Below are 16,366 nucleotides of genomic sequence, written 5' to 3'. Positions count from 1 at the left end.
GTATAAATTTTACGTCTTGTTTCTGGTTACAAAAAAAAGATATATATTTTTCCAATTTATTTATTGGCAGAGTTACATTATTTTTGTTTTTTAAATGTTTACTTGTTCAATTTTATTTTTAAATCTTAATTCATTTTGCGTCTTTTCAATTAGCGTCGTGTTTTTTTGAAACGTAACGACAACGCAAAGTGAGGTATTGGTGTATATTGATATATCAGATGAACCGGAAAGTAATGTCGTTTCTGTCGACATATACAGAAAAACCGATTGATTTGTTAAAGCTCCGGCATTGATTTTGTATACTAGATGGCAAAAAGTTGTCGACAAGGTGAATATATTGTTGATTAGAAATAAAAACTTGTTAAAAATGTTGTCGTGTGAATTTAACTAAAGAAAGCGACATTACTTTCCGGTTTCCCTATTAGAATATTAAAAAGATTTATTAATAATAACATTGATTTTTTGTGACAACCCTAAAATCAAGCATTGTTCATTGGCGCGAGTTATCTTTTGATTTTGACACCCCTGAACTACAGCGCACATAGACACACTCACAAATAAATTGCACAATGTCACACGTTTCATCTAAATCGTGGATGTTCCAAATGTATTTATATCAGTTCTTTAACATTACGTGTTCTAATTACGGTTTAAGGTCAATGACACCTTGCTAAAAAGACATTGGTGTTTTATATTTGCATTTAATGCAATAGTAATTCCAACTTAAGTGTGTATGCATTAAAGTACATTTTATATTGTATTAATATTACGGTAATTCTGATTGATTTGGACCGGTAAATTAATGTTGATAATTTTAAAATCGATTTTTTTTAATTTAAATATCTGCACATCTTAGTTTTAAAAATTTTTACATTTTAAAAATTTTATTCGGGTAATATAATTCCAAATTTAAACCTTTACATACCCGATCTACATTATTATTATTTTTATCACAAAATCTTTATATAGCTGTATTCATACTTGTAATGACGGTACAGATAGCTATCTATTATTTATTATACCAATCTATTTACACTTTTTTGTATACCGTAGATAATATAACAAAACTATAAACGAAACAATTCATACAGGTACAAGAGGCGGTCTTATCACTCGAGGCGATCTCTACCAGACCACCTTTGGATAAAGATGTGAGACATGAAGGAGAGGGCTGTTTAATTTAGTTCAGATATTAAAACCGATGCAGGTCTTGTAAGGCAAAATAAATCTATAGCGCGCCATTTGCAAATGTGCGAATTTCATAGCGTTACTGTCAAAACGTACGAAGTACACACCAAATTGTCCAATGAACAAACTTCACATTGAACTGTCAAACTAGCTTTAATTACTATTGAATATTTTCTGAAATATTCAAGTTTCTGTGCATTTTCCTCATTCTCTCCATAAAAATTTTCAACAAACTATTAGAAAACTATAAGAATTCACAAATAAAATCAGTAAAATTGTTCTCACGTTATGGCTAGAACAAGGTTGAACAAGTTGACCAAGAAGAAATCTCTTTCTTCTATTAGTATTAAATGATACAGTTGTAATTTACAATATTACAATCTACCTTTTCTTGCATGCGTGCTTGAATCTAAGAAGAACCAAGTTCACCAACATAGCTTGAAGAAGTGGCAGCGGCTTTGTGCGACCGAAGGCTTTTAGGGCCGAAAGGCAACTAAGGCATAGGAAGGGCACTCACTTAACTAATAACATAGTTAAAGTCTCAAGAAATTCAGGAGTATTAGAGGAAAAATAATTGATCTATAAAAATAGTGCGGAACCCATATTGAACAACATCTTAAAAACATTAAGATTCTCCAAAAGACTACAAATATTAAAGTGAAATAAATAAAAACTTAAGGTTAGGGTTTAAACCCACATAAATTTTATTTAAGAAAATAAATAAATAGATTAACAAAATTGACTAGTAAAAATTCACTTCAATTATTTATTTATATATTACCTACACAGGTTAATTTACCGCTACCACTAGTGGGTGTTATGTTTGATAATAGAATCAGATGAAGCTCCCGTATTATGGCATTTGACTTGATTTACAGAAGATCAGTGATCTCTATGTATGGTTAAATACTCTAAACCAGAGTTCCCTAAACTTTTTTGTGTCCTAGACCCCTTGCCATGTTTTTCCATGTTGGGTAGACCCCATACTTACCTGATATTGATTTCCTGTAAATTTCTAACTGTAGTGAAGTTTAGTGTTAAAAACTTAAAGTAAAAACACATGTTATGTTATGAAAATGTATTGCGACCACAAAGCGAATACCAACATTCTACAACTTACACAATTTTATAAACATATATAATAGTTTTTTTAATTTATAGGTACTTTTATAAATAATGTAAATGTTTTGATATTATAAGATAGTATGATGTAAGTAAATAGGTAGAGATCCACTATTGTGGACCCCCATTTTCATTTCATGGACCCCAATTTTTTTTTCGCTAACGTAGACCCCTTGCAGATTGTCATAGACCCCTAGGGGTCAATATAGACCACTTTCACTTTGGGAATCACTGCTCTAAACCATTATGATACCAGTAGCCATCAGTTCTGCTGGGTATCTGGCCTGGGCACTATCACTTCAATTTACCAATCATCTGGACTATGTGTATGGAACTTCATTCGATCTCAAAGGGAAATCAGGGCATAGTAGTGCTATAACTTATTAACGATATCATAACATCTTCCTTTATGCCAAACGGCAACTACAAGGCATAGGACTCAGTTTTGCACTGCCAGCATCCAGCTAGTTCCTGTCACCTTAATTATGTTAAGGGTACATAGTGAGAGACATACTTTACAAGAAATTTTCAGCCCTAATGGCCATTGGTCACATGAGCAATGTGCCCTGATCACTGCTACTTCAGATAAGCAATTCTTCCAGCTACATCGGTAGTCTTAGTTCTTCTGTAGATCTTTTCATTTATGATTCTATCTTGTAGCGAAATTCCAAGCATAGGTCTCACCATTGCTCAACAACAAGAGCAACACAAGAGCATGCTTGAACTAAGAACAATTTATTCCTAAACTTTATTATCACCATAAATTCCTTTACACTGTTAAAGGGTTTACTATAAATTTTAGTTTAATAAACTCATAAATTTATAACTTAAAAGAAATAGCATGGGAATGTATTCTAATACACAGTTTCAGACAAAATGTTACTAATATTATCAAACCAAGAGAAAGAATAACATAAGACAGTCTTTCATTTTAATTTTGCACAAAACAATTTCAACTCCAATAATTCTTTGATATTTAAAATCATAATAAAAAAATTATAATTAGATTATAAACAAACGGAACTATTTAACAGTAACGACATTTACATTTCAATGAATATGAAATTATAAGTTATTTTCCCACGCATTTTATTCACTCTCACATTCACAAAGACACTTTCGTAGATATAAACACAGTTCTTTCATCATTTTCTCTTTTTACTTACTTTTATTATTTTAGACATTACTTTTTTATATTCACAGAGGTCTGGGGACTGAAGACAAATAAACAAAAAAAACATTAGGAAAACTGCCAGTAAGTTTATAAAGTTTTCCGTTAAATGCAGAATGTTATCCGTAAAAACCCTAGTACACAGTTTAGACAGTTTAATAACCGCGACAGCGTGAATTAGGGTAAACAGGGTCAATGAAGCGAAAGTTCAATATTGTGACTAAAAATCAACACGACTTACCTTTGTAAATATTCTCCGCCAATATAAATCGGATCTGGTAGGGGTAAGTGGCACGGAAACCGTCGTTTCTCTCTGCTGCGAAGTCATTTTCACTGAAAACTGCCCGCAACGAACTGATCGTGGTAACAGAAATTCACTTTTTCAAAACTCTAACATAAAACACACAATATCATTGCAATGTTTTAGACTTATCTTCGATTATTCACCATCGATTCATTGAATATATTGATAAGATAGTAAAAACCTTGCAGCGTTACGATGAAACTATTATGTGTCAGTGTTTATATTATTGATAACACCGTCGAGTGACCACCTCACCCCAGGTACCGTTATAAACTGACATGAATTGACGTCCGTAGAGATGTGCGGATGGAAAAAAATCGATGTTGCCGATGGAGTTAGCTTATTGAAAATATATTATCGATTTTATGCAATTTACGTATGTATATGTATACTTCAGGAAAATAGTTACAACAGTTCAAAGAATCAAGAAATTTATTGAAATCTTATAATGCCTAATTTTATCAGATATTAATAAACAACAATTAAAATTTTAGATTTTATCTATAGTTCCTTTCTGTCTGATTTAATGTCAGTGTTTTTAAATTTATAATAAATATTTTTATAATTATTTTAATATCCAAAACGTATTTGATTTTAATATAATTTTTCCATGGTACAGTTGTAATTTTCATACAAATATGAATACCATTTGAATGTAAATCATTTTAAAATTATTAAAAATGAAAATTATTGTTATGCACGATTATGGGAAGATAAAACGATGAATAGATTATTGCCACGTTAATTTTATAAATAAGCAACTTTCAAATTTTATTTTATTTATAACAATATTAATTTTCAAATTTTCGACTTTATGTGGTAGAGACTTGAATAGTATTAAAATAATTATTAATTGCATTGTGAACATAAAGCGTTGACTTCATCATTATTGTAGTCATAAGACGTGCACTGCTAAACACAAGCCTCTCCATAGATTTATAAAAGGTCCGGTTGGAAACGGAATTCTTTTCTGCAATGTCTTCCTTCTTCCTTTCTCCAATGTCTTCTTTACAAGCTTAGACTTAAAGTCATCATATTTTCTTAATAAACGGCTTCTTAATTATCATTTAAAAATAATAAATTGCGTGTTTTGAACGAAACTTCGTTGCTATAGAAACTATTTGTCAAACAAGTCAAATATTGCGTTATAGAAACATTGTAATATCGTTATTGCAATACATTTTGGAAGTATTTACAAACATGAATGATTTTGATCGCAATAATAAACGATCTGGTGTTTATTGGCTAAAGGAGTCTATAAAAGATTTAAGTGTAAAGTATGTTATACTGTGTATCTTAAAATCACTTAAAATACAATTAATCGCATTTGTCTGAATTACGAATAAAAATACATGTTTTATATGGTTAGCTGTATATTGTACAGTACTTTTTATACATTTTTTTTTAATTTTATATAATCTGCCGTATAAACTTTAGTTTTTTTATTATAATAGTGAAATTATTTATAAATACACAAAAGTTTTTTTTGACAAAATTAATAAGCATGTGTAAGGCATAAAGAGCATCTTCTATCGCCTTTGCTTACAGAAATAATTGTTTATGTGTATTTCTATGTGTTAGATTATTTCGATACTAAACATAGATTGACCGTTCCTTACAGAGTAACAATAAAACCACAAACCAGTGTCATTAATTTACCAAAATATGAAGATTTTGTGAACGCTTCGAAGACAAATGATTTGAGTATAATAGAAACGGATAAATTCGATGAACATACTTTTAAGTGGCAGGAGAAAGTGTTTAGTGCGTGGGAAATCGATTATTACAATGACATAAACAACTGTCAAAATGACAATGATTTAGCAAAGCATGATCGATTAAATTCAGCGGAGTGTACGCCCCAAAAAGTTTTTACATATATAAATGAAGATTTTTATTTACCATTGCCAACAAATACTAGAGAAGCTACATATGACAGATGTAATTTTAATCTGTATTCATGTTTAGAGAATTTAAATTTGGAAGAGCGAATTGGCGGGAAATTTGGCGGGACGAACTCAACTCGTGAACTGTTTAGTAGCAATGATGATATATTGGAAAAACAAAAGTGGGAGGCCATGCATGTGGTGTTTGATGATTCTTTATATACGGAGTAAGTTAAGAAACTTTTTTCTAGGCTAAGAAATTAGAGAAGCGACTTTTATGATTTATTTTTTATTTATGACTGTAGGTGTAAAAACTATAGAGTATATATATTGATATATACGAGTTGTCATAAGTAGAGGCAGTACGAAAACTGCTAGTACAGATAAAAAATAATAATTAATTTAAAAAAGTTGTAATCCAAATTTTGAAAATGCTTTTTCTAAGTATGATATCATTGGGTTATTTATTACTTCATTTATTTTGCATTCACACCTTTAGAAACTCCAATTCCCATATAGGTTTGTTTTCATGTCAAACACTCTTGATTTCATCTAGGGCGCGGTAATATGGTAATATCCTCGCGTTCCTGTCGGATCCGTGACAGGAGTCATCTTCCTTGACGTAATTAAAGTTGTTGTCAAATTCTAGCATGACAGATTCGTATAAATAAAGATTCTGACATTTTGAAAGAATGAACGTTACAGTAATGCGTCGAGTAAGTTAGAAACTAGATCCTCAATATACAGAGCACACAATATGCAGATATTTAATGGAATCAGGCGTTACCTTGCGGAAGTCCATCCTAAGTAAGAAAAGGACCAATATTTAGCCACAGCTCCTGAAGATGCCCCGTGGAGGGGTGAAACACTTATTAGGTACTTTAGCGGTGGCGGTTGTGTGATTCGTATTGTTTGCCGCATACGCATTTATCAGCGGGCTGGCGGGCGGTGCACTTTGTTGCACGACTACCACTGCATGTGCGGAAGTGGCTAAATATTGGTCCTTTTCTTACTTAATACAAAGCCAGAACGGGCGTGCCAAGATAGGCTCTAAGTGCCGGTATCTACAAATCATTTATTTCCACATAATTTTCAGAGATTCCCAATTGATCCGGAAGCAAGAATATCTTATGTTATCTATGTTCTACAATACCATAGACAATTGCCTCATAGTGACACCTGATGTGAATGATCTTGTATTCAACCCTTATGATGTAGCGATGGAAAATGCTGCACCGGCAATCCAATATGGCGTTCAGATCAATTTTGGGGAGTTTGAAAAGGATGAGGAGTTGGTGGAACTGGTATGTTAGATTGTTTTACGATCAAAACTTTGAAAAAATGCATATGAAAATTCCTCGTAAGATTATCATTTTATAGCAGTTCGCCTTACAACGGCTAATTTTAAACAATTTCTACACCAATTTCAGAAAGTATAAGCAAGTACCCGCTAATATTTTCCAAGATTACCTCCATTTTTAACAATCACTCTCAAGAATACCCACATATTTAAAATTTCAAAATCGTTTCAGAGCCATCTATACAAAAAAGGTTACTACATAATTTTAATGATTCAGTGAGATTATTTCTAGGGCTGGTAGGTTTCGAATGTAATTATAACACGAAGTCCAAAGTAAAAGTGTGTTTTTTTTTTAACTTTTGATGTATTAGATGTTGTTCTGCTAGCCGGTGTAGGCTTTGTACAACTTCATCGAAATTGAGCCCGTGGAAACAGAGGTCCACGGACTAAAAATTTTACACCGGGGATCGTACCTCAGTTACGACGAAGACGTTTACACGCGGAGAACTATAACCGTGTAGGTGTATAGTGTAATGAGTGAGGTGTTGAGTATGTAGTACGAAGCGAGGACTACTCGGCGGTCGGGAGAGACACGGGCCTCTCCGGACCAACCTCGCTTGAACGCGGGTTAGGCGGACGCGGCCGCGTTGTTGTGTAGGTGAGTAGTGCATGATATTTGCATCGAGACCGCCGGGGCTCGATGTGAGGCGTGTGTCCTGGTGTTGATACGGGGGGTGTGTATTTTAATCAAACAGCCCATATTTATACGGATTCTTAAAACTATGAAAACAATATTCTACTAATAAAAATCGTCAGCTAATCACAAGGCGAGAAGTATTGTAGAGCGCTGTCTCTTTCGCCCGACGAAAGTACAGACCGCTCTTGTTTGGGATTCCCCTGTTCGATACGCCGCTGACTATAACGTATTGTAGCTCCCACAATAGCTAACACAGTAAATATTTAATGGAATCAGGCGGTACCTTGCGGAAGTCCATCCTAAGTAAGAAAAGGACCAATATTTAGCCACTTCCGCACATGCAGTGGTAGTCGTGCAACAAAGTGCACCGCCCGCCAGCCCGCTAATAAATGCGTATGCGGCAAACAATGCGAATCACATAACCGCCACCGCCAAATTACTCAACACGTGTTTCACCATGGGGCATCTTCAGGAGTTATGTTACACCGCACATCAGTGCCAAACACAGAGTGCAGGAACAGTTAAGGAGCATATTTCCGCGTATAGGAATGATCGACCTGAAAGATCTCAATTCTATAAACATTTATTAGAGTCGGAACAAAGTTTACCTCACAGCATGTGCGGAAATGGTTAAATATTGGTCATTTTCTTACTTAACACAATAAATTTAATATATATATTGTTTTATATAAGAGTGCTTTTTTAAAGTGATCTCTAAGTGTCATCATATGACTGTTGTATTTTACCTTTTGTTTGATCAATATACTCACTTCTACTTTGGACTCCATGTTGTTATTACTTACATGATCTATCGGCCCTAGAAAGAATCCTACCTTATCCTTTTTATTGACAACTCGCAGGTAAAATCATATCTATCGAATAAACATTGTTAACAATTTGTTAGGAACAGGTTTGTTGCAGACACAAATGAATGTTTTATTTGTTCTTGGTACAAAATCTTTTATTTTCTCATCGTTTACATTAATTTCGTCTATTAAAGTCTAATACAATTTGCGGGAATGGCTTTTTAACCCTTAATAGCCTGATTTACGAAAGTGATTTTTTTTTATATTACTGTGTTTGCTTGAGGGTCTAGATGAAGGGAAAAACAGATTTTTTTAATTTCGTTGGAAAGAATATTATACAACAGTAAAATACGTACAGCCAACCTATAAAAAAACTGATAGTAATGTGAACATTCGGTTTAAAAGATTGGTATCAAAATTGAAACTCTAGGCTATTAGGGGTTAATTACGCATGACATATATAATATATTCGCTAGATGGCGCTTAATTACAAAATTGATATCGATAAAACTGAATACTGTTGCAAGAGATGCAACTAGATGGCGTTGTCATTAACACAATTATAAATGTTATAAGTACAGTCAATTCTTGTATAAATTGAAATAATTTATAATCATCCGTTAAAGATAATACGAATAAACATTCGATTAGTAGAAGAGAAATAAAAAAATATTGTTTCAGTTGAACAAACTGCACAAGAGATGGCAGAAGAAGCACAAACAGTTGGTGCGTTTTGCACAAGCACCTCTGGGGATTAAAAAACACTATCTGATGTTCGAAATTATGTCTGCTTCGGGTTTTGATATGGACAACATTTACATTGAGTATGATATAAAGGTCAGATTAGTTTATTAGTGTCAGGTAGGATAAGAAACACATTTCTTTTTTCTTTGTTTTAATACAGTTTTTCTTGAATTGATCTAAAATGCAAAACCAAATGTTTGTAATTAATCTAAAGGATCAACTCTGCAACATATGCTATATAAATTGCGATAGTGCATTTAGTGGGTAGCTTGCATCTTGTGGGTAGCTTGCATCTTGTGGGTAGCTTGCATCTTGTGGGTAGCTTGCATCTTGTGGGTAGCTTGCATCTTGTGGGTAGCTTGCATCTTGTGGGTAGGTTGTATCGTGTGGGTAGCTAACACACAACGCGTCTACCAGCTCTTGGCCCCTCACTTAAGAACAAGTAAGTGGTGTTCCTTTATTATTAAAAAAAATAATAATTTCTAAGGTTCCAGAAAACATCAGATGCGAGAATACTCTTCACGGCCGGACCCATGTCAGCAAGGGCCGAAGTGTAGACGGCTGCCAAGAGTGGTCGTATGGACACTTTATTGAGCTGGAGTTGGAGGTGGCTGAAGAAATTGGTAAGTTCAAAAGACTTTGGTCATGTACACATCTTTAAATAATGAAATACTTATATTTAGTGTAACGTAAACATAATTTCACAGCTGTTCAACAATCAACTTGCCATCCATTTATACATCTAATGACTGCCTAATAGAAATCCTATCTTTTATTTTCTCTTGTAATATCTCTTTTATGTCGGATTTTTTCCTGCGTAGATGTTTTGCATTGTTTAACAAAAAAGTAGTTTTAAAAAACTTTCAGAACCATCCCCACTTCAAATGTACTTCGAAACGATCTCAACTGACTGGTGGGGCCGCCATAGAACGGAAGGATATTATTATCTACCTATGCCTCTATCTCCTGGTAATTTTACCAAACACCTGTCCAGCTCTAGACCAGAAGAGAGGAATAAGGTGGAAGCGGATAGCCGGCGTTTTTTTGTGGGCGGATGTCATTTGATCAGGGATTTGGAGGTGTTGTCCAAACCACAACTGCAGGTGAGTATGTCGTATTGCTTTAACGACAGCTTATTATTTTAGGTATTGTATGTCCTTTATCCCAACTGTTTGTGTCGAGTATACTCGTCAGAGCGAAACGATTTTTTTCGGACAATGTCGAGTATACTCGTCGTGAAGATAAAAACAATCGCATTCGTATTATTATTAAATGAATTAACTGTAATTTTCTTTTCCTGAAAAAGGGAAAATAAAGATCATTTAGAAAATGTAAATTTTACAATATTTGTTAGTCTGGCAACCATCGAAAAATAATATTAGAAGAGTATACAGATATTAGTGCCTAATGTTCTGCACTTTGCTTTATAAACTATAATTGCCCTTAATTTATATTTGGACAATCTTCAAAAATTGCAGTCGCAGGTAACATGTTAACAAGTAATAAAATTATATATTTTCTTTAAAAACCAACGACCGACCAACCAACGTTTCATTTTTAATCAGAATTTTCTACATTTATAGGCAGAAACAATTTACTCCATGTCGAGTATACCCGTCTTCGCTGGAAAATGATTAAGTAGACAGAAAACCTTCTTCGACACAAATTTAAACAGTTAAAGCAATAGAATCGTGGATACATATTAGAACGCTTATTGATAGATTAAATTGTCAAAAAAATATTTTTACTATGTTGCGTGTGTGTAATGTATCTATACATTTAGGTTTTGTGCAGCTTCGTCGAAATTGAGGTCCGTGAGCTGAAAATTTTACTCTGGCATATTGTATTCCAGTTACTTCGATGACTTTCGCACAAAGAGGGACTAGACCCGCAGGGGCGGCTCTAGCTCCTGTACCGCCCGTGTGCAATAACCCCCCCCCCCCCCGGCTATAACTATGAACTTTGCCATCGTAACAAGAAAGTTTTTTCGTATTCCAACAAGCTATTTTATAAGTAGTTATAGCTTACAGTATGGTATTAGTTACGGCCTTTCTTCTTATGACGGCAGAATAACACTCATTGTTTTTATGCCTGTAGCACATCTCTGTTGCGAAACTAAGCGGCGAACCGCGATAGAATCCAAGACGATTGCTCCTAGCTAGGCTGCTAGCTTGCTGCTAGCTAGGCGCCGCGGCACGACCTGAGACGGCGACGCCCGTGTGCATTGCACACCCTGCATTATAGGTGTATAGTGTTGTGACTAGTGTAATGTAGGTTTGCGAAGTGAGAACTACTTGGTGGTAGGGAGCGACCTAGGTTGACCTTGAAAGCCTTTGCAAGTGCCAGTGTCGTTTTGATGCATGAGCGGCGCATCGCCTGCGGGCTCCATGAGGGATGTGTCGTAGTTTATAATCATAGGGGACATTATTTGAATTCCTCCTAAAAATATTTTTATAGTAAATTAAAAAAATTACGACACTGTAAATGACGTCATAGATGACAGCACAACTCAGGAATGTCATGCATGACCTGCAACTTGACCTGGAAACAAGATCTAACATTCAACAACATCTCTATCTCTACAGAATGCAGACTTCACGTATACCGCGACGGGTAGTGTGAGAGTGAGATGGAGTATAGTCGCACACACGAATACACCTGGATTCGAACCCGCTTCAACAGTTCCTAGTGGTTCATCAACAGCTTTACTGTTGGGCGCCGAGGCAGTGCTGAAACAGTACAGCCAAGCGAGGGCTAGGTTAGCAGCTGCCACCAAGGACCTTGAAGGAGACGAAGATTAACTTTAAGTTTTAAAAACATTTCAAGTTAAGTAATAAGATATAAAATAATGTGAATTTTAAGCTTGAGGAAATAGCATACCTGTAGTAAGAAAAGGAGCAATATTTAGCCACTTTCGCACATGCAGTGGTAGTCGTGCAACAAAGTGCGCCGCCCGCCAGCCCGCTGGTAAATGCGTATGCGGAAAACAATGTGAATTACACAACTGCCAACGTAAAATCACTCAACACGTGTTTCATCCCTCCACGGGGCATTTTCAGGAGTTATTTTACACCAAATAGTGCCAAACACAGAGTGGCTAAATATTGGTCCTTTTCTTACTTAGGATGGACTTCCGCAAGGTAACGCCTGATTCCATTAAATAGCATACCTGAAGTATAATATTATATACCAAATATACTATAGCGGGATTCTTGTCAGGGTCGGTATCTTAGTGTCTTGGAGGTAAAAACAACACGAAATCCAAAGTAAAAGTTTGTATGTTCATCAATCTTAGGCCATATTTGTGAGGGGCAGCAGTATCTGTGTACCATAATGCCACACAGCGCCAAACGAGGTAAATATGGCATATGCCCCCTAGATAGGGGAGGGAGGGAGGCCTGTGCCTTCTAGGGGGTGTTTATGAGCTGACGACGAATTAAGTTGTAGAGTACTTAATAACTGGACTGCGAAAAGGCATAACTTGCCTGTTAAGGCAGATTGTTGATTGAAAAATATGAACTACCCTCCGGCTAAAAACTTGTATCTAATATCGTTTCGTGAAACATTAAATACTTTCATTAAAACAGTCATATTTTACTGCATTTCCACATTTTTATACGTTTGCTGTATTATTGTTATGATTAAAAATTGTTTTTATAATGTATATATTGTTTTTAATGGCATCCATTTATAGAGCTGGTGTGGTCCTTTTATTATATTTTCATTTATTTTTTTATTTGTATTTTAAAAGCTGTGTACTCTCGCGTTTAGTTTTTTTTTAACTAAATTAATAATTTCTGTGATTTAATGTCTTAAATATTTTAATGCATGTGCGGAAGTGGCTAAATATTGGTCCTTTTCTTGCTTAGGATGGACTTCCGCGATGGTACGAGGGCCAAACTGAAAGTTTTTAGAACTGGCAACTTAAAAGCATTATATTAAAAAAATAAGTTTAAATTTTGAAAATGGAACTCTTTACCAATAATATTGAGTATACATTTCATTCATTTGTCATTTGTTTTACGATTTGGCGGCAAATTGAAAATTGTCTGTGCACGTCAGAATGAATTTAAGCCGAGAAAATTTTCGTGCAATGATTTTTTATGACTTTCGATGTCATATAAGTCAACAAGAAAGTTATGATAGACTTCGATTGGCTTTTCACGATGAAGCCCCATCTCGTGCCACAGTTTACAACTGGTTTAATGAATTCAAACGTGGTCGAACTAATCTCACCGATGATTTGCGTGAGGGACGACCTTCTACAGCGACGACTGAAGACAATATCAGTGTTGTGCGGCGTATGATAGAGACTGATAAAAGAGTGACCTATCAGCAGATTCGGACAAGTCTAGGCATAGGTATGAGTCAAGTGCACAAAATCCTCCATGAACATTTAGCGGTCAGGAAGCTTTGTGACCGCTGGATACCGCATAATTTGACCGAGGCTCAAAAACTCCGCCGTGTTGATTGGTGCCGAGAAATGATCCAAAAATTTAACGGAGGTAACTCAAATGCTGTGTTCGACATACTAACGGGTGACGAAAGCTGGATTTACTGTTATGATCCGGAAACCAAAAGACAGTCTGCTCAGTGGGTGTTTCCTTCCGAAGAGTTGCTAACTAAAGTAAAGAGAGGTCGAAGTGTTGGAAAAAAGATGGTGGCCTCGTTCTTTGGAAAGACAGGTCATTACGCGACAGTTGTCTTAGAGGATCAGAAAACGGTTAATGCAGAGTAGTACACTAACAACTGTTTGCCACTTGTCTTGGAAAAAGTTCGAGAGAAACGACCTCACAGCAGGATCCTTCTTCATCACGACAATGCCTCGTCGCACACCGCCAGGCAAACGATCGACTATTTGGCGACCTCAGACGTGGAATTACTGGGTCACCCGCCGTATAGCCCCGACCTCGCACCCTGCGATTTTTATTTATTCCCGAAAATAAAAGAAAAACTTCGAGGAAAACATTTTATGGACGCCGAAGAAGCAGTGGCTGCGTTTCAAAACGCCGTCGAAGAGACCCCTAAGGCCGAGTGGGCAAGGTGCTTTTCTCAATGGTTCCATCGAATGCAGCGATGTATTGATGTAAATGGACGCTATTTTGAAAAGTTATAATAAAACTAATAACTTGCTAGAATGCTTAGTTTTTGATTTTCTAAGAACTTTCAGTTTGACCCTCGTAACGCCTGATTCTATTAAATATTTTAATTGACACACTACTGTCTGTATGTGACTGGGTTCCCTATTGAATTTTTTGCAATTTTATTTATATTCTATTTTTTAGTTTCCGCTGGTTTGTGGTTAAACCCAGGTTTATTTGGCTTCTGCTTAGGTCGTTATATTTAACAGTATTGTTATCAGCAACCGTAAAACGCTCACACGTGGACATGTGTGGTTGCATGAGGTCCAGCGGTGATCAGACGATTTTAAGAATATTGAACGTCGACTCATGGTTTTTATTTATGTATTATTTGGTAATAAGCTCTTTAGTTAATGTAGGTATTCTTTGAAACTTTTGTGGGTAGAGGTAAATAAATGAAACGCTCGACTGTTGTGTTCAAAACACATTTTTTATGTTTTTTTTTATTGAAAAATCATGGACACAGATGTACGCGTGCCAACAGCTGTTGTTGCATAGCGTCGTTCAAACAAAACCTCGCACTGTCAACGTCCGCCCCGACGCTCGTATAAAACCGCCATCTCCCCTCACGTCCCTCAGTCTTTGCGGCGCTTTGGTCGGGCACCGCGCGCGGACGAGGGGGTTCCCCGCGCGGTGCTCCACCTCGCCTGACACCTCTCAGCCCCGTAGAGCCATCCATTCATTCATAAGGCAATTCATAGAATATACAATAATAATATAGATATATATATATATATATATATAAATGTGTGTGTGTGTATAAATACAGTAGCCGCCGGCGAGTCCGCGGGACCGAACGGATCGCGAATAGGAACGAAGCAGCCACGCGTCACCGCGGCCCGCCCATATATACACAAGCGAAACTAAAGTGACATGTTCAGGTACAAAATAAAAGCGACACTCGCGACCCAAACGGTCACGCCCCTTACTCCGCAACATGTTCCCCCCTCCCATAACACGTTCCCCCCTTCCATAACACGACGACAGCTTCTGACATCTTTCTAGAAGCTGTCATCACGGTGACAGTGCTTTTTTTTTCACAAACATAAGCCGATACGACACGGTTGATCCGATTTACATATTTTTTCGATCATTCACATAATGTCAAATATAAGTAAACCCTTTATTAATTTATCAATAAACATTATTTTTCAAATTTTTAATTATGTATCGCATAGATACAAAGGTATGTATTACATGCCTTGGTGGTGGGGAGAAACCGTATAAGAGTGAACTGAAGTACCTTATTCGCGCACATTTGTGACTACCCTACATTCGAAGACAAATCTCTCGCAATGGTGGAACACGCAGGTTCCATAAATTAACTTTTGGACAAAAATTTGGATGCTTTCTAAATTTCTCATCGAGTTAGAAACTCTTTTAGAAACATAGAAGATTCATTTACTTATGTAGGGTATATACAGTTTAGTTCTTACAGAAACAAGTGTAAACACAATTAACATGTAAAGTTTCCCCGATCCACTCACCAAAACGACATTTAATGCAAGGTTTACTTAATAGAAATCACATTATTACATCTTATTACAGACAGACAGCTGTACAAAGTTTTCATATAAAAGACGCGAATAAGGCTAAAATAAGTTTTTCGGACTTCACAAAAGTTTGAATAAAATTTTTTTTATATTGTTAGCCATTTTAGGCCACCATATTGTATCTATATCGACGACATATAAGGTTTGTCCATTCGTCGACGCAGAACTTATACAAGGGTCCGCCTTAGACCGCTGCCATAGTGGACAAAACACATAGCTTATTTTACATCGCGAAACAATATCGACCTCCACAACCGCACGGAGATATTAAACTCTCCCAATAGTTAACTCTAACGCCACAACGGCGGAAATAATTCGCCCACCTCCCACCCTCCCACGCGTGGGCAAACGCGACGCTCTAACCTATATTTATATCACGGCGCACAACAATCAACAGACGCTCATATATCTCTCGCATATCACTCTCATCTAACAAACACGGGTACTTATAAAA

General features: G+C 35.9%; 2 protein-coding genes across 4 annotated transcripts in view; one reads left to right on the top strand and one right to left on the bottom strand.

The window, feature by feature from the left end:
- The window catches only part of rho-4 (rhomboid-4), a 44,099-nt gene extending 40,061 nt beyond the window's left edge, over positions 1–4,038 (bottom strand). For all 3 annotated transcript variants that reach the window (XM_068767477.1, XM_068767478.1, XM_068767479.1), the window contains exon 1: positions 3,723–4,038. In XM_068767477.1, the coding sequence (XP_068623578.1) occupies positions 3,723–3,809 (87 nt within the window). In that variant the 5' untranslated portion in view covers positions 3,810–4,038. The remainder of the gene's footprint in view (positions 1–3,722) is intronic.
- Positions 4,039–5,863: 1,825 nt separating this feature from the next.
- On the top strand, positions 5,864–12,019 carry Mks1 (Meckel syndrome, type 1). The gene is made up of 6 exons (XM_068767804.1): positions 5,864–5,898; positions 6,768–6,975; positions 9,156–9,311; positions 9,706–9,841; positions 10,086–10,321; positions 11,804–12,019. Exons 1-6 carry the CDS (start codon positions 5,864–5,866, stop codon positions 12,017–12,019), a joined length of 987 nt encoding a protein of 328 aa, XP_068623905.1.
- The last annotated feature ends 4,347 nt before the right edge of the window (positions 12,020–16,366 follow it).

The sequence above is a fragment of the Battus philenor genome, unplaced genomic scaffold (genome assembly GCF_028537555.1).
Source record: "Battus philenor isolate CCGP_79_NKW_IND1 unplaced genomic scaffold, ilBatPhil1.0.hap1 SCAF_23, whole genome shotgun sequence".
In the NCBI taxonomy this organism is placed as follows: domain Eukaryota; kingdom Metazoa; phylum Arthropoda; class Insecta; order Lepidoptera; family Papilionidae; genus Battus; species Battus philenor.
The sequence above is the reverse complement of the archived record's forward strand: the minus strand, read 5'-3'. Positions and strand labels throughout refer to the sequence as shown.

Coding starts and splice junctions, on each gene's coding strand:
- Mks1 (XM_068767804.1), top strand. CDS start 5,864: ATGCATGTGGTGTTTGATGATTCTTTATATACGGA. Junction 5,899..6,767: donor GATGATTCTTTATATACGGA/GTAAGTTAAGAA, acceptor CATAATTTTCAG/AGATTCCCAATTGATCCGGA. Junction 9,312..9,705: donor ACATTGAGTATGATATAAAG/GTCAGATTAGTT, acceptor ATAATTTCTAAG/GTTCCAGAAAACATCAGATG.